We start from the raw sequence: 27,015 nt of genomic DNA on the forward strand, positions 1-27,015 counted from the left end.
CAAGGGTCGGCTACAAATTTTAGGGTAATTGAAGATTCAGATCCATTAGAAAGTCCTTGTTGACACCAAAGGTAATTTCTTTTTTCTGAGGCTGTGAGAGTGGGAAGACAATGGGAAGGTATTTCATTTACTTCAGGATCTATAAAACTATTTAGGTTCATTCTCCCTCAAAGGTATTCCATGCTCAGGGGTCCCTTTTTAACATCTGCCTTTATCTCTTCACCCCAGTTTGAGATTCAAACTGATGAACCCAAAAAGAGATGCCCAAAATATAATTCCAACAGAGCACTGTTTACATCATATAAGAGTAATGTACTGACACGAGGCTTATTTGATGCAAAACAACATGAAAGATGATCTACTTTTAAAAGCCACACTCATTAATTTACCAATGGAAAGGTAATATTATACAATGCTGACCTTATAAGCTACTGGCTTGGCTTTTTGTTGTCTTTTTTAAATTTGCTGATAAAGTTTCCTGTTATTTCAGGGAAGGGTCTTCAGCTCTGTGCTGTCCCTGTACTCCAGTGCAGGCCACCACAGTTCCACCAGGCAACTGGAGCCCTAGGTTGTGAGGGGCAGTTAAGTAGGTCTACTAGCAAACAAGGGAGCACTCCAGGGAGGGTGTGTTTCAAGTGGTGGAGAAAGCAGACTGTGTTTAAATGAGTTCTGTGACAAGGAAAATTAGAAACGGGAGTTCAAACCAAATTCTGTTCTGCAGAACCCTGAGAGAGGGAGAAGGGGTGTCAGGGCCAAGGACGGAGGGCAGTTCTGAAGACGGCACCCCCGTCTCAGCCAGAAATCTCTTTGCTTTCCTTGTGTTTCACATGTGGGGCTTCCAAGGAAGCTTTCTTTTGAACAAGGGTTCTGAGTGTGAAAGCCATTGGTTTAGACATTACCAAAGAGATAAATATTTGTGGAAGTGGCTGTTGTTAAAATGTGGGAAATAAATCTTTTGGAGAGATGGATCGACATGGAAAAATGAGGTGAAGCCTGAAGTGTGAAGGATTTATTTAAACTTTTTTGCCCAAGTTTAAAAGAAAAATAGAAATTTTCCCTTTTACACAGTACTGTAAAATTTAGAGCAAAATTCCTCTAAAATACTAATTAGTTTTCAAGGCCCACAATAAAGGCTACAAGCTTTTTCCTCCACGCCACTTTTTTCTTGGGGGCTTGGGGGGAAGGAGTTCCCTAACAAGTCCTCACCATGTTCTGTATTCCAGGCCCAGTGCTGATGTCTGTCCATCTTACCCTCCCTACTGGACTACTGCATCTAAACTCGTCTACTTTTGCAGGATTTTAAGAATCCAAAATATCTGAAGTGTTTTACACATGAAGAGATATGACAAGTTTAGGCAACAGCTTACTGAAAAAGATGATGCTATTGGTACATGATCAAATTCTAACTCAGTCTTTAAAATAAAATGTAAAAATGATCCAATAGTTTCCAAACACTTATCACTCGAAAGTAACAAAACCTAACTACAAAATCTTCTGTTGGTCTAATACAAGACCAATGTTATTACACATTTTGGTCTTAACATACTCTTTATATTTTTCTTACTTTATATAATTCATCTATTGCTCTTTAATATCCAGGCCACAAAGTGAGTTTGAAGCACCAAAAAGTAATATACCTTAGGTATAATTTGGTAAAATATTTCAATACTCATAAAAGTTCTCAGATATAATTATCTTTAGTCATTCTTCTTATTGCATTTTAATTCCAGAAATTGTACTTACACATTTAGGTATTATCCATAGGTTTTATTTACTTACATAAGTCTATTATATATATGTAGCTTGCAAATTTGCTTGATTGATCCAGCTCAGCTTCCAAATGTGCTGTTCAACCTTCCACTTTGTCTTATTTAAAGGAAAAATGTGCTCTATTTCTATATCACTGCCGACAGCATAATAACAAATTAGACAATGAATTAATAATGCCACATAGATATAGGAGGCACGGGGCATTTGGTTTTGACTATACACATATTCATGCATCAATTATAAACCAAACCCGAAGACTTAGGCTTCCTATAACCACCATAGAACACAAGTCCTTTTTTGCCTTCTCTTTTCTTAATATAAAAAGATACCATAGACATTTCTATTTCCAGGTATGACAAAATAAGACCCTACCACATGATTTGGCTCCCATGCAGAAAACAACCATAAAAACTGGACATAATATAAACTGTAACGATCTGAAGGTGCTGACATGTGAACACAAGCAGATGGGTTCTGGTGGGGAGTGCCAGCTCACTTGGAGAGGAGAGGAAGAGCCACAAGTATGTAAGTTCTATATCTTTACAGTGGTGGTTGGTAAATTTCATCAAAGTGTACAGTTAAAATGTGTAAATTTTACTGTATGTAATTCATGTATATAGGTATATACACTTACTTATATTTGTTTTAATTAAGGCATTATTATACTGTGTGTGTATCTATCTATCTATCTATCTATCTACAACTATGTTATTTAAATGGCCCATTTGAATGGCAGATATGGCTTAATACCAAAGCCTGGCTGAAAGATCGAAGGTTATGCTGGGGAAATTGTTATATTTGGGGAAAGAAGTGGTTCATGCTAGCACTGATCAGGGAGAAAGAAATGTGTTGCCTGCAATTATTACTCTTCTCCCTTTGACTTCTGCAACCCCTCCCATTGCCATTTTTGTAACTTGCTTTGAACACATCCTTTTTTTTTTCTTTTTTCTACCAAACCACAGTCTTTGTAAGCAAAAAGAAAATTAGTACAAGATGCAAGCTTACTTTTAATGGTCTAAGACCAAATTTTCTGGACTTAAAACAAACACTTTGTCCCCTCAAAGTTCTCTGATTCCATTAAGATACAGCTGTAGGCTCTCACTACAGTTTGTGAACTAAAATAGTTTCAAAAACTAACTGCAAGAAACCACACCACAGAGTTACTGTATTCTGCTTATTTTTAAATTTTTATCAGCCCGAGGACAAAATGTTTGATTTCACAGACATTTTAAGAAAACATTTTTAGGCTCTAAGCTCTATTCTGATCTCAACAAAATAATTTTTTTATTTTCTGGTGTAACTGAAGAGGATAAACTAGATTATCAAATGAGGCCTTTTATTATAATTGGCTGTGGTTCAAAGACAGATGTAGAAGTCAAAAGCACAGAATGTTGATTCCAGTACTTAGGACTCACTTGAGAAGATCTGAATACATTACTATTAAGTCCCCCTGTGCTAAATAATTTGCAACCATATAAGACAATAATTTTGTTTGATTACTAGTGAGGATTCTTCTCAGGATAAAAATGTGAAATCTTTACTCACTCTCAGAGCCCACAGAGTTGGCCTTCTGGAAAAAGGGAAGGGAAAAATAAAAAGGGGTCTCAATTCTAGTCATGGTTTTTTTTTTGTTTTTTTTTTTATTTATTTAATTTTATTTTGTCGATATACATTGTAGCTGATTATTGCTCCCCATCACCAAAACCTCCCTCCCTTCTCCCTCCCCCCCTCCCCCCCCAACAATGTCCTTTCTGTTTGCTTGTTGTATCAACTTCAAATAATTGTGGTTGTTATATCTTCTTCCCCCCCCCCGTTTGTGTGTGTGTGTGTGTATGTGTGTGTGTGAATTTATATATTAATTTTTAGCTCCCACCAATAAGTGAGAACATGTGGTATTTCTCTTTCTGTGCCTGACTTGTTTCACTTAATATAATTCTCTCAAGGTCCATCCATGTTGTTGCAAATGGCAGTATTTCATTCGTTTTTATAGCTGAGTAGTATTCCATTGTGTAGATGTACCACATTTTCCGTATCCACTCATCTGATGATGGGCATTTGGGCTGGTTCCAACTCTTGGCTATTGTAAAGAGTGCTGCGATGAACATTGGGGAACAGGTATCCCTTCGACTTGATGATTTCCATTCCTCTGGGTATATTCCCAACAGTGGGATGGCTGGGTCGTATGGTAGATCTATTTGCAATTGTTTAAGGAACCTCCATACCATTTTCCATAGAGGCTGCACCATTTTGCAGTCCCACCAACAATGGATGAGAGTTCCTTTTTCTCCGCAGCCTCGCCAGCATTTATCGTTAATAGTCTTTTGGATTTTAGCCATCCTAACTGGGGTTAGATGGTATCTCAATGTGGTTTTGATTTGCATTTCCCGGATGCTGAGTGATGTTGAGCATGTTTTCATATGTCTGTTGGCCATTTGGATATCTTCCTTAGAGAAATGCCTACTTAGCTCTTTTGCCCATTTTTTAATTGGGTTGCTTGTTTTCTTCTTGTAAAGTTGTTTGAGTTCCTTATATATTCTGGATATTAATCCTTTGTCAGATGTATATTTTGCAAATATTTTCTCCCACTCTGTTGGTTGTCTTTTAACTCTTTTAATTGTTTCTTTTGCTGTGCAGAAGCTTTTTAGTTTGATATAATCCCATTTGTTTATTTTTCCTTTGGTTGCCCGTGCTTTTGGGGTCGTATTCATGAAGTCTGTGCCCAGTCCTATTTCCTGAAGTGTTTCTCCTATGTTTTCTTTAAGAAGTTTTATTGTCTCAGGGTGTATATTTAAATCCTTAATCCATTTTGAGTTGATTTTAGTATACGGTGAGAGGTATGGATCTAGTTTCATTCTCCTGCATATGGATATCCAATTATCCCAGCACCACTTGCTGAAGAGGCAGTCCCTTCCCCAGTGAATAGGCTTGGTGCCTTTGTCAAAGATCAGATGGCAGTAAGTGTGTGGGTTGGTTTCTGGATTCTCTATTCTATTCCATTGGTCAGTGTGTCTGTCTTTATGCCAGTACCATACTGTTTTGGTTATTATAGCTTTGTAGTATAGCTTAAAGTCAGGTAGTGTTATGCCTCCAGCTTTATTTTTTTTGCTCAGCATTGCTTTGGCTATTCGTGGTCTTTTATTGTTCCATATAAATGTCTGGATAGTTTTTTCCATTTCTGAGAAAAATGTCTTTGGAATTTTGATGGGGATTGCATTGAATTTGTATATCACTTTGGGTAGTATGGACATTTTCACTATGTTGATTCTTCCAATCCAAGAGCATGGGATATCTTTCCATCTTCTTGTATCCTCTCTAATTTCTCTCAGCAGTGGTTTGTAGTTCTCATTATAGAGATTTTTCACCTCCTTGGTTAACTCAATTCCTAAGTATTTTATTTTTTTGGTGGCTATTGTAAATGGGCAGGCTTTCTTGATTTCTCCTTCTGCATGTTCACTATTGGAGAAAAGAAATGCTACTGATTTTTGTGTGTTGATTTTGTATCCTGCTACTGTGCTGAAATCATTTATCAATTCCAACAGTTTTTTTGTAGAGGTTTTAGGCTGTTCGATATATAGGATCATGTCATCTGCAAACAGGGACAGTTTGACTTCATCTTTTCCAATCTGAATGCCCTTTATTTCCTTCTCTTCTCTGATTGCTCTGGCTAGTACTTCCAACACTATGTTGAATAGGAGTGGTGAGAGTGGGCATCCTTGTCTAGTGCCTGTTCTTAAAGGAAAGGCTTTCAGCTTTTCCCCATTCAGGATGATATTGGCAGTGGGTTTGTCATATATGGCTTTAATTATGTTGAGATACTTTCCTTCTATACCTAACTTATAGAGGGTCTTTGTCATGAATGAGTGCTGAACTTTATCAAATGCTTTTTCAGCATCTATAGATATGATCATATGGTCCTTGTGTTTGAGTTTATTAATATGGTGTATCACATTTATTGATTTGCGTATGTTGAACCAACCTTGCATCCCTGGGATGAATCCCACTTGATCGTGATGAATAATTTTTCGTATGTGTTGCTGTATTCTGTTTGCTAGTATTTTAGTGAGGATTTTTGCATCTATATTCATCAAGGATATCGGCCTGTAGTTTTCTTTTTTGGTTATATCTTTACCTGGTTTTGGTATCAGGATGATGTTTGCTTCATAGAATGAGTTTGGGAGATTTGCATCCATTTCAATCTTTTGGAATAGTTTGTAAAGAATCGGTGTTAATTCCTCTTTGAATGTTTGGTAAAATTCTGCTGTGAATCCATCTGGTCCTGGGCTTTTCTTTGTTGGGAGCCTTCTGATAACAGCTTCAATCTCCTTTATTGTTATTGGTCTGTTCAAATTTTCTCCGTCTTCACGGTTCAGTTTTGGGAGCTTGTGTGTGTCCAGAAATTTATCCATTTCCTCCAGATTTTCAAATTTGTTGGCGTATAGTTGTTTATAGTAGTCTCGAATGATTCCTTGTATTTCAGATGAATCAGTTGTAATATCGCCTTTTTCATTTCTAATTTTTGTTATTTGAGTCTTCTCTCTTCTTTTTTTTGTTAGCCATGCTAATGGTTTGTCAATTTTATTTATCTTTTCAAAAAACCAACTTTTTGATTCGTTGATCTTTTGAATTGTTTTTTGGTTTTCAATTTCATTCAGTTCTGCTCTGATCTTAATGATTTCTTTCCGTCTGCTAACTTTAGGATTGGATTGTTCTTGTTTTTCTAGTTCTTTAAGGTGAAGTGTTAGGTTGTTCACTTGCCATCTTTCCATTCTTCTGAAGTGAGCATTTAATGCAATAAATTTTCCCCTCAATACTGCTTTTGCAGTATCCCACAGGTTTTGGTATGATGTATCATTGTTTTCATTAGTTTCAATAAACTTTTTGATTTCCTGCTTGATTTCTTCTTGGACCCATATGTCATTAAGTAGAATGCTGTTTAATTTCCATGTGTTTGTATAGTTTCCAGAGTTTCGTTTGTTATTAATTTCTAGTTTTAATCCATTGTGGTCTGAGAAGATACATGGGATAATTCCAATTTTTTTGAATTTATTGAGACTTGATTTGTGACCTAATATGTGATCTATCCTGGAGAATGATCCATGTGCTGATGAGAAGAATGAATATTCTGAGGTTGTTGGGTGGAATGTTCTGTAGATATCTGCCAATTCCAATTGGTCTAGAGTCTTGTTTAGATCTTGTGTTTCTCTACTGATTCTTTGCCTAGATGATCTGTCTAATATTGACAGTGGAGTGTTCAGGTCCCCTGCTATTATGGTATTAGTGTCTATTTCCTTCTTTAGGTCTAATAGAGTTTGTTTTATAAATCTGGCTGCTCCAACATTCGGTGCGTACATATTTATGATTGTTATGTCTTCTTGATGGATCAGTCCTTTTATCATTAAGTAGTGTCCCTCATTGTCTCTTTTTATGGTTTTTAGTTTAAAGTCTATTTTGTCAGATATAAGAATAGCCACTCCAGCTCGTTTTTCTTTTCTGTTTGCATGGTAAATCTTTTTCCATCCTTTCACTCTTAGTCTGTGTGAATCTTTATGGGTGAGGTGGGTCTCTTGTAGGCAGCATATAGTTGGGTCCTGCTTTTTGATCCAGTCAGCCAGTCTGTGTCTTTTAATTGGGGAATTTAAGCCTTTAACATTAAGAGTTGTTATTGAAAGGTGTTGATTTATTCCTGGCATTTTATTGGTTGTTTGGTTGTCTTAGGTGTCTTTTGTTCCTTGCTTTCTGATTTACTGTTTGGTTTCTTCGTTTGTTGGTTCCTTAGGTTGTAGATAGTGTTTTTGTTAGCTTGTTTTCTCTTCATGAATGCCATTTTTATTGTACTATCGGGTTTAGATTTTTCTTAGGTTTTTATGGCAGTGGTAGTTATTTTTCAGGAACCAAACCCAGTACTCCCTTGAGGATTTCTTGTAAGGGTGGTCTTGTGGTAGTGAACTCCCGCAGTTTTTGTTTGTCTGAGAAATATACTATTTGCCCCTCATTTCGGAAGGATAGCCTTGCAGGGTAGAGTATTCTTGGCTGGCAATCTTTGTCTTTTAGTATTTTGAAAATATCATCCCATTCCTTTCTAGCTTTTAGGGTTTGTGATGAAAAGTCTGATGTTAACCTGATTGGGGCTCCCTTATAGGTGATTTGACGCTTCTCTCTTGCAGCTTTTAAGATTCTCTCTTTGTCTCTGAGTTTTGCCAATTTGACTATGACATGTCTTGGAGAAGGCCTTTTTGGGTTGAATACGTTTGGAGATCGTTGAGCTTCCTGGATCTGAAGATCTGTGATTTTTCCTATACCTGGGAAGTTTTCTGCCACTATTTTGTTGAATATGTTTTCAATGGAATCTCCATTTTCCTCCCCTTCTGGAATACCCATGACTCGGATATTTGAGCGCTTGAGGTTGTCTGATATCTCTCTCAGATTTTCTTCCATGTCCTTGATTCTTTTTTCTTTCTTTTTGTCTGCTTGTGTTATTTCAAACAGCCCATCTTCAAGTTCAGAGGTTCTCTCTTCAACTTCGACAAGCCTGCTGGTTAAACTCTCCGTTGTGTTTTTTATTTCGCTGACTAATTTCTTCAGTTCAGCAAGTTCTGCTACATTTTTTTTCAGGACATTGATTTCCTTGTATATTTCCTCTTTCAGATCCTGTATACTTTTCCTCATTTCATCATGATGTCTAGCTGAGTTTTCTTGTATCTCATTCAGTTTCCTTAGAATTATCACTCGAAATTCCTTGTCAGTTATTTCAAGGGCTTCTTGTTCTATAGGATCTAGAGTATGAGATTTATTAACTTTTGGTGGTGTACTTTCTTGATTTTTTGTATTTCTGGTGTCTTTTTTTTGGTGTTTATTCATTGTGGCAGGGGGTTTCACAGTCCACCGGTTTGAGACTAATGACTAACTAGGATGTTGCTGTGGTTGCCAATTTGGTATGGCTCCCGCCGTGACTGCTCAGTTGGCCTCTAGTGTCTTGTGTGTGTGGTTGCCTCGGGTCTTGGGCTTCTCCGGGGATCCACCTTTCTGGTCAGCTTGTACTCTGCTGGGCTGGTGTATCACGTACCACAGGGTGTGTGATCTCTGTTGAGCTTTCACTTTCTGTACAGGACTTCTCCCAGTTCCGTGTGCTCTGGCCCAGGCTGTTAGATCGTGCAGTGGCGACCCCACCGGGTGTGTGGGTTCTGTCGAGTCTCCGCCTCCCTCGCCGCAGGTCTCCCCTCTCTGTGCACACTGTGCTGGGCTGGGGTGTGTCTTCTGCACCCCTCGTCTATCAGCTGGGCCTTCAAGACCCTGCTCAGCACCACCTCGCCCAGGAAGTCTACCACGTTTCTGCTAGGCACAGACGACCGGTCTCTCTGGGTGCCTTTGTAGCACTGTGTAGATCTTTCTCGGGTCTTGTTCACCTTTGTATCCCCCCGGTATAAACCTAGTCTAGTGCCTGCCTGCAGCCTGCTCTCCGGCAGTTTCAAGCAGACCTGGGAACTCTCCTACCACACTATTCCCAACCAGAAATTCGTTAGGCTTTTTTTCCAAACTGGTGGTCGCAGAGATGGTATCTGCCTCCCAGTAACAGGAAGTTTACCGGGGCGGAGTCCAGGGTGTGGTGGAGTGACAGTCGGCCCGCCCGTACTTCCTAGCCCTCCCAACACTGGTTGGGATGCCCAACACCCCCAGCCCCGCCAGAGAACCGCGGAGGGAGTGGGAGAGGAGGCCGGCCCGCAGGGTCCGGAAAGCCCCGCGCCAGGCCAAGCAAATGGGCTCAGTGATGGCCGAGCAGGGCGGAGCTGCCCGCACCTGGGAAAATGGAGGCAGCCCCGGGGCAGTGAGTGGCCTGGTGGTGCAGGCGGGGAGCCGCGTGGGCATCCACCCCCCGAACAGAGCTGTGCCAGGGATCACTCACAGTGCTGTGCCAGGTCGGGCGCTCGCTCTGTCTCTGGTTTGTTGCCTTCCGTGTTCTCGGCGCTGCCGCCTCGGGCTGTTCAGTCGCGGCGCCGCTCGGGCGCTCCCAGGAATCTTCTTTAATGCCGGCCTGAAACCTCGAATCCTGAATAGGGCAGCTGGCCGCCTTCAGTGCGGCCCCAGCCTCCGGGATCCTGGCTGCATCCACAGCAGCCCTGGCGCCGTTTTCCCTGTTTCAAGACTCGCTTTTGCAGCTAAGAATCAGTTCTTTTCCTGCTCCACACTTCAAAGCTGTTGCCTGTAAATGAGGCAGCCTCTCCTGCCGGGGGCAAAGTGGCATTGAGCCCCCACGACCAGCCAGCAGCAGCAGTCCTCCCTTAAGAGATGGCCAGAGGAAGGTCCACAAGTTTCCCGGCTGCCTGAGGCCCAGTGGCCGCCTTTTCCACCTCAGCTACTCCGCGCCAGCCGCCGCAGCCGCCGCCATCTTGAAACTCCTCTAGTCATGGTTTAGCCATTGAACATCTCCAGGGCCTTGGGCAAACCACTTGATCACTCTTTGGGCTGCAGTTTCTTCTTTTGTAGAACACGGTGTTACACCAACGTGCTCTAAAATCACTGGGAGTTCAACACTGTCACCTCTCACATCCCAACCTCTCTCCACCACCCTGTTCCACAGGAGGTGGCTTCCCCACAGCAGAGCAGTTTAGTATGACTTTGTGCTCCAGAGTCAGAATGACCTGGGTTCAAAACCTGTCTGCTCCATTCACAGCTTTATGACTATGGACAAGTTACTTAAACTCCCTGTGCCTCAGTTTCCTCATCTGTAAAATACCTTTAACACCTACCTAAAAGGGTTATTTGGAGGATTAAAAGAGACAATGTACCTAGACAGGCTATCATACCGCTTGGCTCACAGTAAGTGCTCAGCGAGCGTCGGCAGGTGTTACCATTGTTAAATGACCATGCCCAGGCTGGTGTGAACTAGGACCCAAAAGATATTACCAGGGAGCAAACTTGCAATTCCACTTGAGGATAAACTTGTAACCAGCAGATCAACAGCCTCTGGAGACACTGCCACTCTGGTTCAGAACACATGTGCACTGCTGGTGCTCAGACTTGTAACCATTAAGGTGCTCTTCAAAGCTGACATCTAGATCTGCCAACCATGTCTCACAGTAGGACGCTTATGGTAGGAATTTATGGCACCACTGGGAGAGGTACCCCGAAGACCTTACTATCCAGGCAGTTAACTGTCATGGTTAACCACAGGTGGAGTCTTGCCCTGCACTATCTCCATCATTAGCTAAATTGGGGTCCTCAATGGGTAAGTTAAGATTTGTGACTGCATTTCCACGCGTCTAAGTTTTCTCAGTTTTTCCAAAATGATGAAATTAAGAAAGAAAATGATTATATCCTGATTTATAAAATTAAGGCAATTTGCAAAATAAGACCTAGGGAAATTGCAGTTTTTTCTTTTGTGTCTTCCTTCAATGATTTTTACTTTTGCTGGGATTCCTTCATCTTCTTCCCCTTCCATGACTAGTACCTGGAGCTGAGGTCTGCAAACTGGCCTGTTTGTGTAAATAAGGTTTTGTTGGAACACGGCCACACCCGTGTGTCTACGGATCATCTATGGTGGCTTTTGGGCTACAGGGACAGAGTTGAATAGTTGCTGCCCTCAAAGCCTGAACTATTTACCATCTGGCCCTTAATAGAAAGAGTTTGCTTACCAGTGGCTAGAACACAGCTAGTTCATAGTATGCAGCCTGTACTGCTTGTTTAAATAAATGATAACGATCATCATTTCATTCGACATCCAACAAATATTTATTAAATGCCTCTAAGTGCCAGATGCTAAGCCAGGTTCTAAAAAATGCACGGGTTGGAACTACAACAGTGAGGATGAGAGACCAGCACCCTGCCCTTAGAGTGTGTACATTTTAGTGGGGGAAGACAGAAAATGATTATCCAAACAGTTACTTCTTTACAGTTGTGATGACTGTGGACAAAGGAAAAAGTACAGGGTGTTGGGGGAAGTCTAGAAAAGGAAGATCTAATCCCTACCTCAGAAAGTCTTCCCTACGCAACTGCCATTTAATTTAAGCTGAGGCCTGAGCATGGATTTTCTAATTCTGAATTGCTAGGGAAAGTGAGGGTTCCCTGATGCCACATGATATGCAAATGGATTTCAGTATGTTTTTCAGTCTGTGCTTGCTCCATCCATCTATCTAGCTACACAGCGCAAGGAATGGGGACCATAAAAAAGTTTACAATGCTTGATTTTTCAACCTTGTATCAGAAACACCAAGTAAATAAATAAGTTTAAAATCAACACTGTGAAAATCATAATCCATGTTCATTTGTTAGAGACCAGACACCAACACATGACCAAGAGACAGTTCTTCCATCAGCTCCATTCCTTAAGGACAGGAAATCAGAGCCTCACTGAATCGAAAATGAGTAACATTAATTTTCTCACTTGGGGAGAAGATTTGCTTGAACATGAACAGATGGCCCTGCAGACTGTGTGCGCTTCTGGTTGTCATGCAGGTTTGAAGTTTCTCAGTGTTGTCTGTCAAGGTTGATCAAGTGGGCCTAAGCACTCACATGCTCTGCTTTCCAAATTCAGCCAGGCTCAGTAAGCCACACAGGCATTCCTTGAGAGCACGGCGAGCACGGCCCATTTCCCTAGCCTGAAAGTTGGCAGGTCATTCCAGATAAGGTGAGTGATGAAACACACGCAGGGAGGCAGGAAGGAGTGCAGCAGAAACATGTGTTTTATAAAGTCGTCTTTACATTTCCTATCACTGGTTACCCCGCAGAGCTCTGTTAGCTAAACTGGGCGATTTATTCCTCTTTTACTTTAAAAAAGATAGAAGTGTAGGGAGACTAAGCATTTAACTTCAGGTCAATGAGCATGATAGTGAGACACTGGGAATTTGAAGATGCAGCGGCTCCAAGACTATTTGCTAAGGCCTATGCTTACAAAACTTTTTAAAAATTGTACAGTCCTACTAAATGAAGAGGTCATCTTTAAGGAGAATCAGTTAATTTAAGGAAGACAATTTTCTTGAACAAAATGATACCACTCTGGCAGGCTTCATGAAGAATTTCTTCCTCTCTGCCCATAGTGCTAATCTGTGGTGTCTGGCATGGTCTATGGATTGGCTGGTTGTAGTATCTTTATATACCACAGACAGTTCTCACCTACAGCATATCCACAACAGAGTAAAAGAGAAGGAATCAAGGGAACCAGAAATGGGCTAAATTATCAACTTTCTGGAGAAATACTACTATTCTTTATAATGAAAGAGTTTCCTTACCCAAGTATTCTTCTACTTGGAAAAAAAAGAGGGAGGAAGGAAGGCAAAAAAATAAATTTAGGTATTTTTTAACTGCTTCTATTCTGCTGGTAGTTTTTTTAATAACTCTGCCCAATGCCTTGATATAACAGAGGATAACCTGGGGTGCCTCCCAACATGACTGGAGACATTGAATTAAAAAGAACATTTTGATACCAATGCTACATAAAGAGAATTTCAAGCCTGTTGGTACTAGGATTTTTCACTGTTGTTAGTTCTCTCAATAAACATTTATTGAATGCCAGGTACATAATTATACAAGGTGTTTTAGTGAGTACTTGGTACGAATACTAGTAAGGAACTATAGTTCACCCATCTAGTGGAGGAGATTGACAGAAATAACTCATGACCATACAGAATGTAGAGTAAGTGCTATAATAGGAGCTTTGCACCAAGGAGCCTGGAGTCAGGAGCGGCTGCAATCCTGGTCCTCCACAGAGAAGGACGTAAAACAGTGCACCCACAAGTGACAACATCTAGCCATCCTTTCTGATCACACCTGACAGAAACGCCTAACATCTGATGTAATGAAACCCAGTAAGGATACAGAATAATTTCTTTATGCTCTATGTTGGTCAACACAATAAATGTTTATGTCATTGTAATTTCTGCTTTGTGGTTCACATAAAATGTTATAGAAATACAAAATCCAGAGGGATTTTCTTTCAGGAAATTGTTTTAGTCTCTTTTATGTTCTTTAAGACAGAAAACTAAAGTACCTAAAATAAGATTCAAGGGTAAGATGACGATTACACGATACACTGAAAATGGCAAATTATTGTTATTTTTAAAACAATGCGGCCCCACACCTTTTTTCCATTAATGTTTAAACCCACAAGAATTTTAAGGGAAATCAAATCCACATAGTTCTGATGCATTCACACCCACTATTTATCAATATGTTGTTTTAAACAAATTATTGAATGTCCGAGAAATCATTTTTTTTTTTGAGAGGCAGACCATTTAACAGCCAGAATCAAACTTACATCAACTTGAGTTTAACCAGATATGATGAACTTGGAGTGCCTGGAAAATCTCAAAGGGACAGAGGTAAGTTTTTGTGCATCCTTTAAAAAAAGACTTGGTTTTACCCTGAAATAACACAAGCATGCCAGAGCTAATCAGGTCCCACTCAATCCGAGAACATAACAAGGCCCTGACATATCTATTTAAAAACCCCAATAAAATGAAATTTCATCTCTTCCAGTACAGTTTCCCCACATCTACTATTTTATTTTTGGCTTTCTGGCCTAAAGGTAATGAGAATTCTGCACAGTTATCAGTTTTCAGAAAGAAACTGTTAAAAAAAGTTTCCCTGATTGAGAAGACATAGCAAAGAATGGTAAGAGACATTCCTAGGGGTCCTGCCTTTAGCAGACAGTAACCTACCTCTGGTGAGAAAGAGAGAGAGAGAGAGAGAGAGAGAGAGAGAGAGTGTGTGTGTGTGTGTGTGTGTGTGTGTGTGTGTGTGCGTGCGTGTGCGTGTGTGTGTGTGTGTGTGACATAAATGAATGGGAAAGACAGGAACCTCAGTTAAGTTAAAGGACAAAAAAGACCCAGTTACACACAGGCAGGCCAAACAGGAGTTGGCCAGAGGCCCTGTTTTTCAGGAGCAATCTGGCTTTGGCATCTCTATCCTATAAGCTATAAAAACATTTGGAAAAATAAACAAGCAAAACCAGAAAATAAACAAAATTTTGAATTACTCCAAAGATAATGTTGCAACACCATCAGGTGATAGGGGTAAAATTTTCCTCAAAGTCATCAAACCCCTATGCACTTAATTCTCCAAGATTTTTAACACAGACAAATCTTGTGACTAAAAGGAACACACCAGTCTTGTTTAATGTCCATTTCAACCACCCCGGCAGTCCACCAAGGTCTTCATCAGGCTCCAACTTAAGAGCAGAGTTCAGTTTCTAGAAGAAAACTACCTGGGCAGAAGGAAAATTAAAAAATCTGGCCAGGAAGGACCAACTCTCTCCATTAACTGAGAAAGCTTTCGAGTCCCACCTACCACTCGTACTGCAAGAGTTGCTGGGGTTTTCTTAGACCTGGTCTCCTAGCTTCAACGTGAACACCTAGCAAAACAGCTAAGCACATTATTCTCTACTTAACCCTTTCTTCTGACTTTTCCATTGGCAAAGGTGGTTGTCAGGAGCTTCACAACCTTGCTGTAGCTCCTTGCAGGTACTATCCAGAGATGTCACTACTATTGCTATGTCGTCTTGCCTTTCTCTTAACCAAGTACGAGAATCCCAAAAGACTTATTTGAAAAGGATGGTTCCTCCTGAGTGGGCAATATTTATAATTATGATTACTAGGAGTTTGAAATTTATTCTAATAATAGGGTTTCTGAAAGAATACACAGATAATGGAATACATTAATAACTATGAAGAGAGGAAGTATTTCATGCCTGCTGTTCTGTACCCATAAGCTAAAATGAAAGCTTGACCCCTTCTGGGTATCTCTGTACCTATTTTTATCGCTGCTCACTGAGCAAAGGGACCACATCCTGAGGTGATTCAATGCGCTCAAACCTTAACTCACTATCTAATCCCCACCCGCTCCTCCTGCATTTTAATGGTAAAGGGTGACCATTCATCTAGTTGCTCTAGTCACATCCCGTTGTCTCTCTCACTGCCATTATTCATTTGGTCACCAAGTCCTACTAATTTGTCCTTCGCTTACCTGTCCCTTATTCTCCATCGCTACTTCTACTGCCTTAGTTCAGGACCTTTACATCTCTTGCTCAGATAGCAAAATACCTGCTAACTAATTTCCTCTGGGTTAGTCCCTCATGAATTTCTCTTCTACTCTGCCTTCCAAGCTAGCTTCCAAAATATAAACCTTGCAAACAATGAAATCATACTCATATTTGAAGAAAACATTCATGAATATTATTTTAATCTTGGAGTATAAAAAGCATTTCGTAGCTTGACATAAAACCTAAAAGGCATTAATATGGTTACTTAAAAAAATCTTCTGTAAGATATAGAACACTATAATCAAAGATTAAAAGCACTATTTACAATAGCCAAGATATGGAACCAACCTAAATCTCCATCAATGAATGACTGGATAAGGAAGCTGTGGTATATATACACAATGGAATACTACTCAGTGATGGAAAAGAATGAAATTCTGTCCTTTGCAGCAGCATGGATGAGCCTGGAGAAAGTTATGGTAAGTGAAATAAGCCAGGCAGAGAAAGAGAAATACTGCCTGTCCTCACTCATACTTGGGAGCAAAGGAAGGAAGGAAGGGAGGGAGGGGAAAAAGAAAGAAAGAAAGAAAAGAAAACAAACAATCACAATAATACGCTGAACTTTCAAAAGTAAAGAACAAAACGGTGGTTTCTAGAGATGTGAAAAGAGGAGGGGCAGGAAGGTTATCAAGAAATGGGTTAATGGACACAAAACAGCTAGTTAAGAAAAATAAGCTCTACTGATGTATGGTCGAGCTAGGCATCTATAATAAACAATAATTTACTGCATGTTATCAAATGATTAGAAGAAAGGTGATCCAATGTCTTCAACACAAAGAAATAATTACGTATTGTAACGATGAATATGTTAATTATCCTGTTGATCATCGCACACTGTAGACAGGTGTTGGTACTAGACTCTGTACTCCACAAGTCAGTATAATTAATTACATTTCAATTTTTAAAAATTAGGAAAAATATCTACAACATACATGGTGAAGGACAAGCTAAAAAAAAAAAAAAAGAACATTACAACTCACTAAGAAATAAACCTGTCGATAAATCTGAGATAACATCTTAAGTCCATCCCTCAGTCACACCAAGAGAGAAAAAAACTAATGCAAATAATTAAAAAGCAGTGAGGAAGGTACAAAGTGTCCTGCAAAGATGAAGTGTGAGAAAATTGGTTATCAGTTACCAGATATCCAGTTACTAAACCTGCTTCAAATGTCCTGCCTAGATTCAATTACATCACACATCAACACTGAGATACCTTTAAGTACAGAAAAATGCCTTTGGTCTGTCTTGTTTATGCCTTTAGAACACAGTGGAGCATGTATGCACGGAACAAATCATTCCCTGTAAAGCTGGAAAGGCCTTTTTGCCTGATTATTGATGTTTCAGCTTTGAGCCAAAAGGTCGAAGTCTTCAGGAATGTTTCTGAACTCACGCACACCACCAAACCCTATTATTCCATCAGCACCAGCCTGGGCTGGAAGGCCAGAACAAATGCCCATCAGGTGAAACTCACTGACTTTTCCATTCCAACCTGAACTAAGTGATCAAATTATACCGCCTGACAAGAAGCCAGAGCGTCAGCAAAGTGTACAAAACTGGCACTGCCGACACGCCTGCCTCAAAGACACTCACTCTGCCTAGGCATACAGTCATCCAAAAGTGATGTGTCATAATCTAAATGCAATGGCACAGATGATTCATCTTTCAAATGTAAGCTCAGAGGAGATGGTAAGTCTAGTGCATCATAAAAAGAGATAAATCTTGTTAGAAAATCAAGTAATTCAAGGTGCTGATAAAGCTTTTTATGTGAATCTGGAACACAGGCCAATCACCAACTAGAAGACTACAAAGGAATCTGAGGCAAAAGCCCTAGATAGCACAAGTGTCCATTTGCCAAAAATAGAATTTAAAAATGAAATTAGGACTAATAACTGAAACGCAATCATAAGTAAATTTGGAGGGACCAACGGGGGATAAAACCAACCAAACAGTATTAGAAATTAGAAAATTTAACCAACAATTTCCCAACCTTTAAAATGTAGGGCTGCACTGAGGAACCCACATGTCAGAATACCACCACTGTAAGATGAATGGCCAGTACCTGGATACATTACTTTTTGTTGCACTGAATTTTCTTTACTTTGTGAGCACTTATAATGCTGTTGTTATGATATGGACATAAATTCAATTTTCTAAATAGCTTTAAAAAAGACACTTGGATTTTTAAATTTCTGGCTTGTGCAATGAATTTGCAAAAATTCAAACCTTGATCAACCATTTGAAATGGTTTCTCAAAATCCATTTGAGTCTATCATGTGCCTCTGGTAAAATTAATAAAATATTCTCTCAATAAACCTAGAGGCTTCCATTATTCACTGTTACTGGCTGAAATGGGCTCAACGGCTTCTGGAAATGAATATCATGTATGGAGATTGCTATGTGTTTAATATGCTCCCCCAAATTTCGTGGATTGGAAACTTGATCTCCACTGTAATAGTATCAAGAGGGTGGGAAATCCGATTATAATATCAGAAATGTGGGGCCTTTGAGAAGTGATTGAATCATGAAGACTATGTCCTTGTGAATGGATTAATCCATTGATGGCTTAATGGGTGGTCATGGGCGTGGGTGTGATGGCTTTATAAGGAGAGCAAGTGACAAATTTAGCTCTCTTGCTCAGCCCATCTGCCATGTGATACCCTGCATTGCTGTGGAGAGTTCCCACACAGAAGAAAGCCCTTGCCAGATGTGTTCCCTGGACTTCAGACTTTCCAGCCTCCAAAACTGTAAGAAATAAATCTCATTCCTTTTTTAAAATTTTTATTGATTATGCATATTCATGGGGTACAAAGCTGACCTTCACCACCTGTATCCAGGGTGTGACGGTCAGATCAATAGTACTGGGATGCTTATTACCACAAACTGCAATTATTCCCCATGTCCCCCACCCAATTAATCTCTGACCTCCCTCCCCCCACCAGCCCCTTGCAACCTTATACAGGCCTTCTCCCTTTCCAAGTCCAACACACCACTGCGGTCTTTCTTTCCTTCCTTCTTTCTCTCTTAGCTTCCACTTATGAGTGAGGACATGTGGTATTTTTAACTCTTGCCTGGCTTATTTCACTTAACGTAAGTTTTTCCAGGCTCTTCCATGTTGCTGTGAATGGCAGAATTTCATTCCTTTTTATGTCTGAGTAGTATTCTATAGTGTATATATACCACATTTCCTTATCCAGTCATCCATCGATGGACATTTAGGTTACTTCCATATCTTGAATATTGTAAATAGAGCTGTGATGAACATGGGAATGCAAATATCCCTTTGACACAATGATTTCCATTCCTCTGGGTATATACCCAGAAGTGGGATTGCTGGATCGTATGGTAGATCTATCTGTAGTTATCTGAGAAACTTCCATACTGTTTTCCATAGTGGTTGTACTAATTTACAGTCCCACCAACAGTGTAGGAGAGTTTCCTTCTCTTCACATCCTTGTCAGCATTTGTTATTCTCTGTCTTTTTGATTACAGCCAGTCTAACTGGGGTGAAGTGATATCTCAATATGGTTTTAATTTGCATTTCCCTAATGATAAGCAACAGAAATGGACTAATACAGAGATGCATCATGTGATCATTTAGATGGCCTGCACACTGGCAAGGGGCAGCCAGTCTCGAACTCTCACTCTATGCAAGCACAAAACCTGCCAAGAGAATCAAACCCCACCACTAGGCCTCCTTCCCTCTCCTGAAGAAAAAGGATTTGAAGCAGTGAGTGCCAGGAAATATTGTAATGCTGCTACTCCCTGGAACGTATTATATAGAAACAGAGAGAAACGGTAGGTCAGAAGGGCAGAATCAACTTTACTGAACTAATACACATCAACCTCGGCTTTGTATCTGGCAGACTTAGGAGGGCCTCAGCAATAGGTTATATGCTAAATTAACAAACAAAAAGCAAACAGCACAAAACCTACTTAAAACTGAAATGACTCTTCCCTCAGCCCCCCAGTTTTAAAAAGAACCAATGTGAGGATAAACATGGAGACTCACTCTGGGAAGCATAATGCCCCTCTGCAGCTTTGTCTTCATGCCCATCGTATTCTCTGCTGGATAGTTGCCTGTTGGCAGTCTCCAGTCGATCTATGAACAAAGAGGAAATGATTAAAAAGATATGCGTATGGATTCAAGACATCACCCAACCGAGAAGTTAAATGGGTACCAAGAGCTGGGTGTGAAGAGACACTCAGGCAGGAGCCCAAAACTGAAACTATTATTGGGGAAGAATAAGAACTATGTTCCAAAATGTCAAAAGCAAAGTCTTTAGATGCCATGCTGCATCTATGCAACCCAGTGCCAAAGGGTATGTGCCAGCAGTGGATAGCTCAGGGCGGGTTCTAACAAAAACCACTTCACTGATTCCAAGGCCAGCAAACCTCTGACTCGAAGTCCTCACAAAGAGGTTTAGTCTCCTTAGCCTCAAACCCATCCCTGGTCTAACCTTGACCAGCCCTTTATTTTAGCCAGTGATCGCTATGTGTATACTGGAATCAAAAAACTAAAAAAGATTAAATAATTTTTTAAGTCAAAATGACCTAACTGATAAAAATTGTAAACAGTGAGTTCCATGTTTGCTCAAACCACTTGGTCAGTCTTCATTTATTCAACTAAATAATCAGCTCAAGAAGTATTTACTGGACATATACAATACCCACCACAAAAGGATTTGTAGTAATATAAAAGGTAGGCTCTATCTGCTAGGGACTACCAGCACACTGAATGTTTGGACATATGAGGCAACTGAAAATGGCTTGGCTGACTGAGAGTGAAGTAAAATTGTGTGGGTCAAACCATCATGCACATTGCAGGTTGCCAATATCCTGCAGCAGGTTGCTCCTGTCTTTCAGGGAGTATATATGTCACTCTTTTCACAACTGTGGGCTTTTTCCTCCCAGGAGAAACATATGTCTAGCTCTGTCTTCTCTACTACACCTAGCAATTGTTAAGTGCTGGCTTTCAAGGAATGCTACCAAATGACTCAGCCTGATGTGGAAAGGGTTGTGCCTCCAAAATTGGTCTTTTTAAGTATTCCTATTCAAACAGTCATGAATCACTGTTGAGTACTTTTAAAGCAAGAAGGAGCTGCATACAGACTCCCTCCCTTTCACAGACTCATATATATAGGGTGTCACTTCTAAGGCTCAATGCCGCAACCGACAACCAAGGCAAAAGAGAACAATTCTCCTCTTTGAGCGCCACCCCCTTTCCCCAGATGGTTGGAATTTACAAGATTATCCAACACAGGTAGAAAGCACCAGTGGCAAAGCAATCTGGCTCTGAAGTCAGGCTGTTAGCTACACCAGTAGCTTAGGATAGAGAACATGCCTCGGAGGTCTCTATTGAAATCATGAAGTCTTCTAATCTCGCCTTCCAGTTTGTTTCTCATTGCCTTGTCCAGAGACTCTCGCTTGGTGGTAGACTTGACCAGACTCTCATAGGCTTCCGAAATTCTCTGAAGTTCTTTTTCAAACTAAAAAAAAGAACTGGCATTAATATGGGACTTTTGACATTCATGCTGGTGTCTTAGTAATACTCATTCTTTGACATTCCAGGTGTGAAGGCTGAATTTTCAGTGCAGCCTTTCTGCATCTCAAATTTCATGTAATTGATTTCATCCCTGCATCTTCCCTCTAAGGGCTACTTAGGATCCTGCAAGTAACAGGCTCACAAGTCTGGCTGAACCATCTGATGTCACCTTGTAAAAGTCTCTCTGTACCGATATGAGGAAGAGGTGAACCTAAATATAACTTAAACCTCTCATTTTCTGTATGGCAATTTATATCTATTATTATTCCCAGTTAACATAAAGAAAATATTAAACTATAGAACAATTAAAGGATTACAACTAGAACCCAAATTTCCAGACCCCAAGTACAATGTCCTCTCCAGAGACCTCCTACCCATCTCCAAATGAACATAAAATTCGCTCAAGGAGAAGCTTCATTACTTAGCAGTTTTACCTCTTTGTCTATGAAATTATCAACATAAAGGCATGTACCTAAGCATAAACAAATGTACCATAAAAAACCTATGTATATGCAGGAATTGATAGATACAGGATTAAAATCTTTTTTTTTTTTTTTAATTTCACTAAATTGAGACTGTAACCAGGAAAGCCTTTATTTAATCTATGGCACATATAAAGCTATAACAAGTACCTATAACTTTTATTACAGGAGTTACATAATAGTGTGTTTTTTGAAGAAGATATCAATCAATCCTATTTTATTGCTGTGTAACATAAATGCAGAAGAAAGATAAAGACTGGGCAAGAGTGCCTGCAAACCAGAAGTCTGGTGGGCCGCTGCTGAAGTCAGAATCAGAGCCAAAGCTGACAGTGCTGAAAGCACCAGAACAGTGGAACCATGTTTTCGATCCCCAGAACAACGATGTCACCAGTAGCTTGGCACCTACTTTTCTGAATCCTGATTGCCCTGACCAAAAAGTCCCTTCCAAGACTCCTATAAACAATACATATCCTAATAGGTATTCATTATTTGCTTACAATGTGTCAGAAACTCTTTTGTGTGCCAGGGATACAGAAATAAGTAAGACAACTCCCAGCCTCTAGGAGCTCAGAGTCTAAGCTGGCCTGTACCCGATGCACACACCTCTACGATGCAGTGTGATAAGAGTGGGAAGTGGTATGCTCCAACAGCCTAGAGATAAAGCAATTAATTTCGCAGGGGTAAGAAGGGGTTTCTTTACAAAAGACTTCAGAGAAAATGCCATAAAGTGAGTTTTGAAGGATGAACAGGAATTTGCAGAGCAGAAAAGAAAAGGTCAAAGGCGTTTAGCATTCTAGGCAGAAGGTAGGGCACGAGCCAAGACACAGCACCATGGATGTAAGTGCATGTCTGTGACATTACAGGTGGTCCAGGGGTGAGAGGAAGGTGGAAGTGGAAGGAGCTGGGGCTGAAAGGAAGGATTTTAGGTTACTGGCAAGGAAGAATTATAGGCTAGTGGGAGGCACTGGGGAGGAGAGGGTTATAAGCAGAAGGGCACTTAGATCTTATCAGAGTTTTTATAGAAATAAAACCAAAGAATGGGGTTGGAATGTGGGAGTGGGAAGAGAAGGATGGAGAAGAGAAGTCCAGGTAAGAAGCTAATGTAAACAGTTCAGTGCAGATGACAAGGGCTTGAACTAGGATGACTAAAGACAAATTGCAAAGACATTAATGAGTAGAATCAACAGGTCTTGGTGACTGGATCTGGACGGTAAGGGAGAGAGAAGACAAAGACAATGTAGACATTCATGGCTTAGAAGATGGGATAATAAGACTTAACCAAGATAAATGATTATAAGAGAAAGAAGTTTACCGAAAAAAGAAAACCAGTCTGGTTTTGGAGATAACTATGTCTGAGGAGCTGCAGAACATCCTAGCAAAGACTTCCAGTTAGCAGATGAAGATAAAGGTCTGAAAGTCAGGAGAGTGTCTGTGGTGTCATTGGTGTACCGATGACAGATGAAGGCATAAAGAGGAGACCACTTAGGGAAATCAACAGAAGATTACAGGGCTAAAGGAGGGGAGCATTCAGGCAGAGGGAGGGGCAGGGCATGAGACCCAGGAGATAGACTAAAGCCAAGAGACTGAATATCAAGGCTCCTTTTGCTACACGTTATTTTCCCAAAGGCCTCCTTTTACCAGAGTTGGTTCTTCCATGATCTGCTCATTTCAACAAAGCCTTTCTGTTTCTTCTAAAGATATCACAAATTGTTGGTAACGTGGCAGCACAGAGAACAGCACGTCCTGAATCCTGTTCATAACACTACCGCAAATGGTGCTCCTTCCTTTTCATTTCGTTTTCAAAAGACATGACTCCAAAACACACCACCATTTCTATGCTAATTTTGTCTATAAAAGGTAGCCTCTGTTTTCAGACAGGTGGGCATGCTGCAGGGACAGTCCTCTTCAAGACCACAGGGCATCATCCAGTTACTAAGGAAGCCAAAAGCACCATAAACCCTTCAGGTGCCCACCATGGGAGTAGTGCTCATCCTTCAAGCCCAGGACAACTGGGCAGTCTTGCTTAACACCACCACCCACAGGAACCTTCCCTTGATCTGATTTTATAGTATTTTTCTCTGTTGTAGTCACCTGAGTGGTATTCTCATGTGCACATGCATTTTGTGTCTCTGATTTGACAGTTAACTCCCAAAAGGCAGAAATAGCCCTTACCCCCCCCCCCCCAAGAATTGTGCCCTGTTCATAACAAACTATTGACTGATTGATTTATCTTTAAATGTATAACTCCTAAATACAGGCTTGGGCACTGATCAACTATACCTGATCATGGGATCTTTTTTTTCACTAAAAGAACTTCCCTCTGCACAATGTAAAAAGGAAACTTCCGGATCCCTACCACAGCATAGTTTAGTATCTCAAATGCTAAAAGCAATCAAGAATCAGCATATAGCTATGTCCTTAGAAGGTACCCAGAGAGAAAGGGCCAGGGTCTTAGTTCAGCACAATATACTTCCCATGAGAAATTATAGCTGCAATGGTGGTGATGGAGTTTGGATGTATTGTTCTCCCAGAACACATGTCAAAATTTGATCCCCAATGTGGCAGTGTTGGAAACTGATTGAGTCAAGGGGGCAGATCCCTCATAAATAGATTAGTGTTCTCCCTTGGTGGAGGGATTAATGAGTGAGATCTTGCTCTATTAGTTACCACGAGAGCTGGTTGTTTAAAAGACCCTGGCACTTCCCCCGTCTTGCTTCCTCTCTCCATTTGATCTGCTTGTACCGGCTGCCCTGCCGCTTTCCATCATGAGCAGAAGCAGCCTGAGGCTGATGCCAGACACAGCTGTACCAGAATTGTAAGCCAAATAAACTTCTGTTCTTTACAAATTACCCAGTCTTAGGTATTCCTGTTATAGTAACACAAATAGACTAATACAGGTGGAGAAAGATTAGTCTCCTTCAGTGTAGTTAAAGAGGGCAGAGCTTCCTAGCTAAACTCTAGGAAGTTAAGAAGATGCAGATTTTGACTCAACCTAAGGAAAAATTTCCCAACTACATTTTCCAGAAATGCAGTTTACCCAGTAGTGAGCTTCTCTTCTCTGGAAGCATTCAAGTGAAAAAATAAATGACCCCCTTTCAGGGACATGAAACAAGGATTCCTAAGGCATGGGAAGTGAGACTAGAATCATTTTAAGAATTTTAAGTCTAAAGCTCTATTATTTCTGACTGCACACTCCTTCAGAGCAAGAACCACACCTTCTTCATACCCTCCATGTCCACAACATCTTAGACCTCTGTGACATTTGTTAGAGATGAAGGGAAGGCTGGACAGGCTGGCTTTTGTATAAAAACCATTGGGGCCAGTTCATACTCTGAGTATAGTTTATGCAGGGAATATAGGGTTTGCCTTTACAACTCCCGTCCTTCCTTCCAGCCCAGGACTCAGGGAGCTCTCAGTCTGGGCCATGAGAACCCCTGCAATCACAGAGAAGCACTCAATGTCCCAGAAACAGAACTATGAGCAGAACAGAAAGCCCTGCATACCTTCCACTGATGTTATTGCCATAAAGCAAATGGGCAGAGAAGGCCCTAAGAAAATCTCAAGCACCAGATCTGTCTTTTTCCCTGAGCACCTTCACATGCACAGCTTAAGGATGCACAGGACCAGAGAAAACTTACTGTGCAAGCCACAGACTGCCCGATCAAAGCCACTTTGTGTTGCCCACAAAAGAAGAGGGTCTTCACTAAAGTAAGCCTGTGGTAACCATAAATGTTTGGCCCTTTCCCTTCAAATATCCATCTACTCCCTGATGGCTTCTGAGGCCAACCCACTCAACAGCCCACAGTCTGGTCCTATTGAAACTCCATCCATTATAATTAAGTTTCAGGGAAACTGGTAGGAAAAAAAAGCAAAATGAGTAATCAAGGGAAAAACTGAAAAACAACAGCTCTTTCTGGGGGTTCTCAACCATCATTCCAACATTAACCGTGATAATCACCACCTTGTGCCTCTTTGGGAAAAGGGTCTTCATATCTAGTCTGGGATTTGGTAGTCTCTGAATTCAGTTGGTCTTTTCTGCTGTGTTCCTGGCACAGTATACGTAAGCTAAGCTCTGCAATTAAAAATTCATCTATTTTTGGTTTTGCCCTTACAGTGAGGGCCAAAGTGCTCCCAATGCTGTGAGGATCTCCAACGGGATGATACTGGGGGCACAGCCTGGTCACATTCTACAATGTAAACAGCAGGCCCACCCAAAGCAGGGGTCAAATCCATGCCAGGGGAACTAGCAGCTATCATCACCAAGAAAGCAAAGTTGTCCCTCATTCGACCACACTCTCCCCAGACATAAGCTTAAGCAGCTTCTAAAAACTGCGTTGTGAGGCTGATGGCAAGGGAAGATCTGGGCTTAGGATGACCTCGGAACACACGGCACGAACTGTTACACCACAAAGTCCATGCGACTCTTGTGTCTCTTGGTTCCATTTGTTGAGAATAGCTACAGAACTAGTGATGACTATGGCAAGTATCCATCAAAATATGAGGTTTTACATTGACGGTTCTGCTTGACATATGACAGACCAATGACAGACAATGTATTTATAGAACCATTTATAGCATCCAAGGGACTGAAGGAGTTCTGGTTTCCAGAAAAGAAATGGCTTTTCATTTGTCTCCTTTTTCAGAAGTTATCAAAATCCTTTTGGCCATAAATTTTAAGAATCATCCTCTTTGCAGGGAAATTGAGTCACTGGGAGATTCAGTGATTTTATTTTTCAAAATACACATGTGCATTAAAATCTAGAAAAACATGTGTGCTATAGGCCAATAAAAAAGTATATACAGGGCTGGCCAGTTAGCTCAGTTGGTTAGAGCGTGGTGTCATAACAGCAAAGTCAAGGGTTTGGATCCCCATACTGGCCAGCAGCCAAAAAAGAAGAAAAAAAAAAAAAAGTATATATTAATTAAAAAGTCAATGAAGAATAACAAGAAGACCTCCTAATTTTTGTACCATCATTGTAACTCTTCAAAAATATCCATGGAAAAGACCCAGCACCAAACTCTGCCCTCAGGTGGATCTGTGGAGCTCCTAGACATGTCTGCCATGGAGCTTCATTAGGGAAGAAAAAATACTTTCTTCTCAGGAAATGCTGAGTTGGCCCTTCCCAATTTTCAGCCTGTACCAAGAAAGAAGTTGCCTTGGGAGGTGGCAGAGGCAAGCTTGGGCCTGCACA

General features: G+C 40.7%; 1 protein-coding gene across 3 annotated transcripts in view; it reads right to left on the reverse strand.

Moving 5' to 3' along the window:
* Positions 1-27,015, reverse strand: part of AMOTL1 (angiomotin like 1) — a 167,051-nt gene that overhangs the window by 34,152 nt on the left and 105,884 nt on the right. For all 3 annotated transcript variants that reach the window (XM_063092389.1, XM_063092387.1, XM_063092390.1), the window contains 2 exons: positions 21,141-21,285; positions 19,809-19,898 (listed from right to left, as the gene is read on the reverse strand). In XM_063092389.1, coding sequence (XP_062948459.1) covers positions 19,809-19,898; positions 21,141-21,285 — 235 coding nt within the window. The remainder of the gene's footprint in view (positions 1-19,808; positions 19,899-21,140; positions 21,286-27,015) is intronic.

This window comes from Cynocephalus volans, chromosome 4 (assembly GCF_027409185.1).
Source record: "Cynocephalus volans isolate mCynVol1 chromosome 4, mCynVol1.pri, whole genome shotgun sequence".
NCBI lineage: Eukaryota > Metazoa > Chordata > Mammalia > Dermoptera > Cynocephalidae > Cynocephalus > Cynocephalus volans.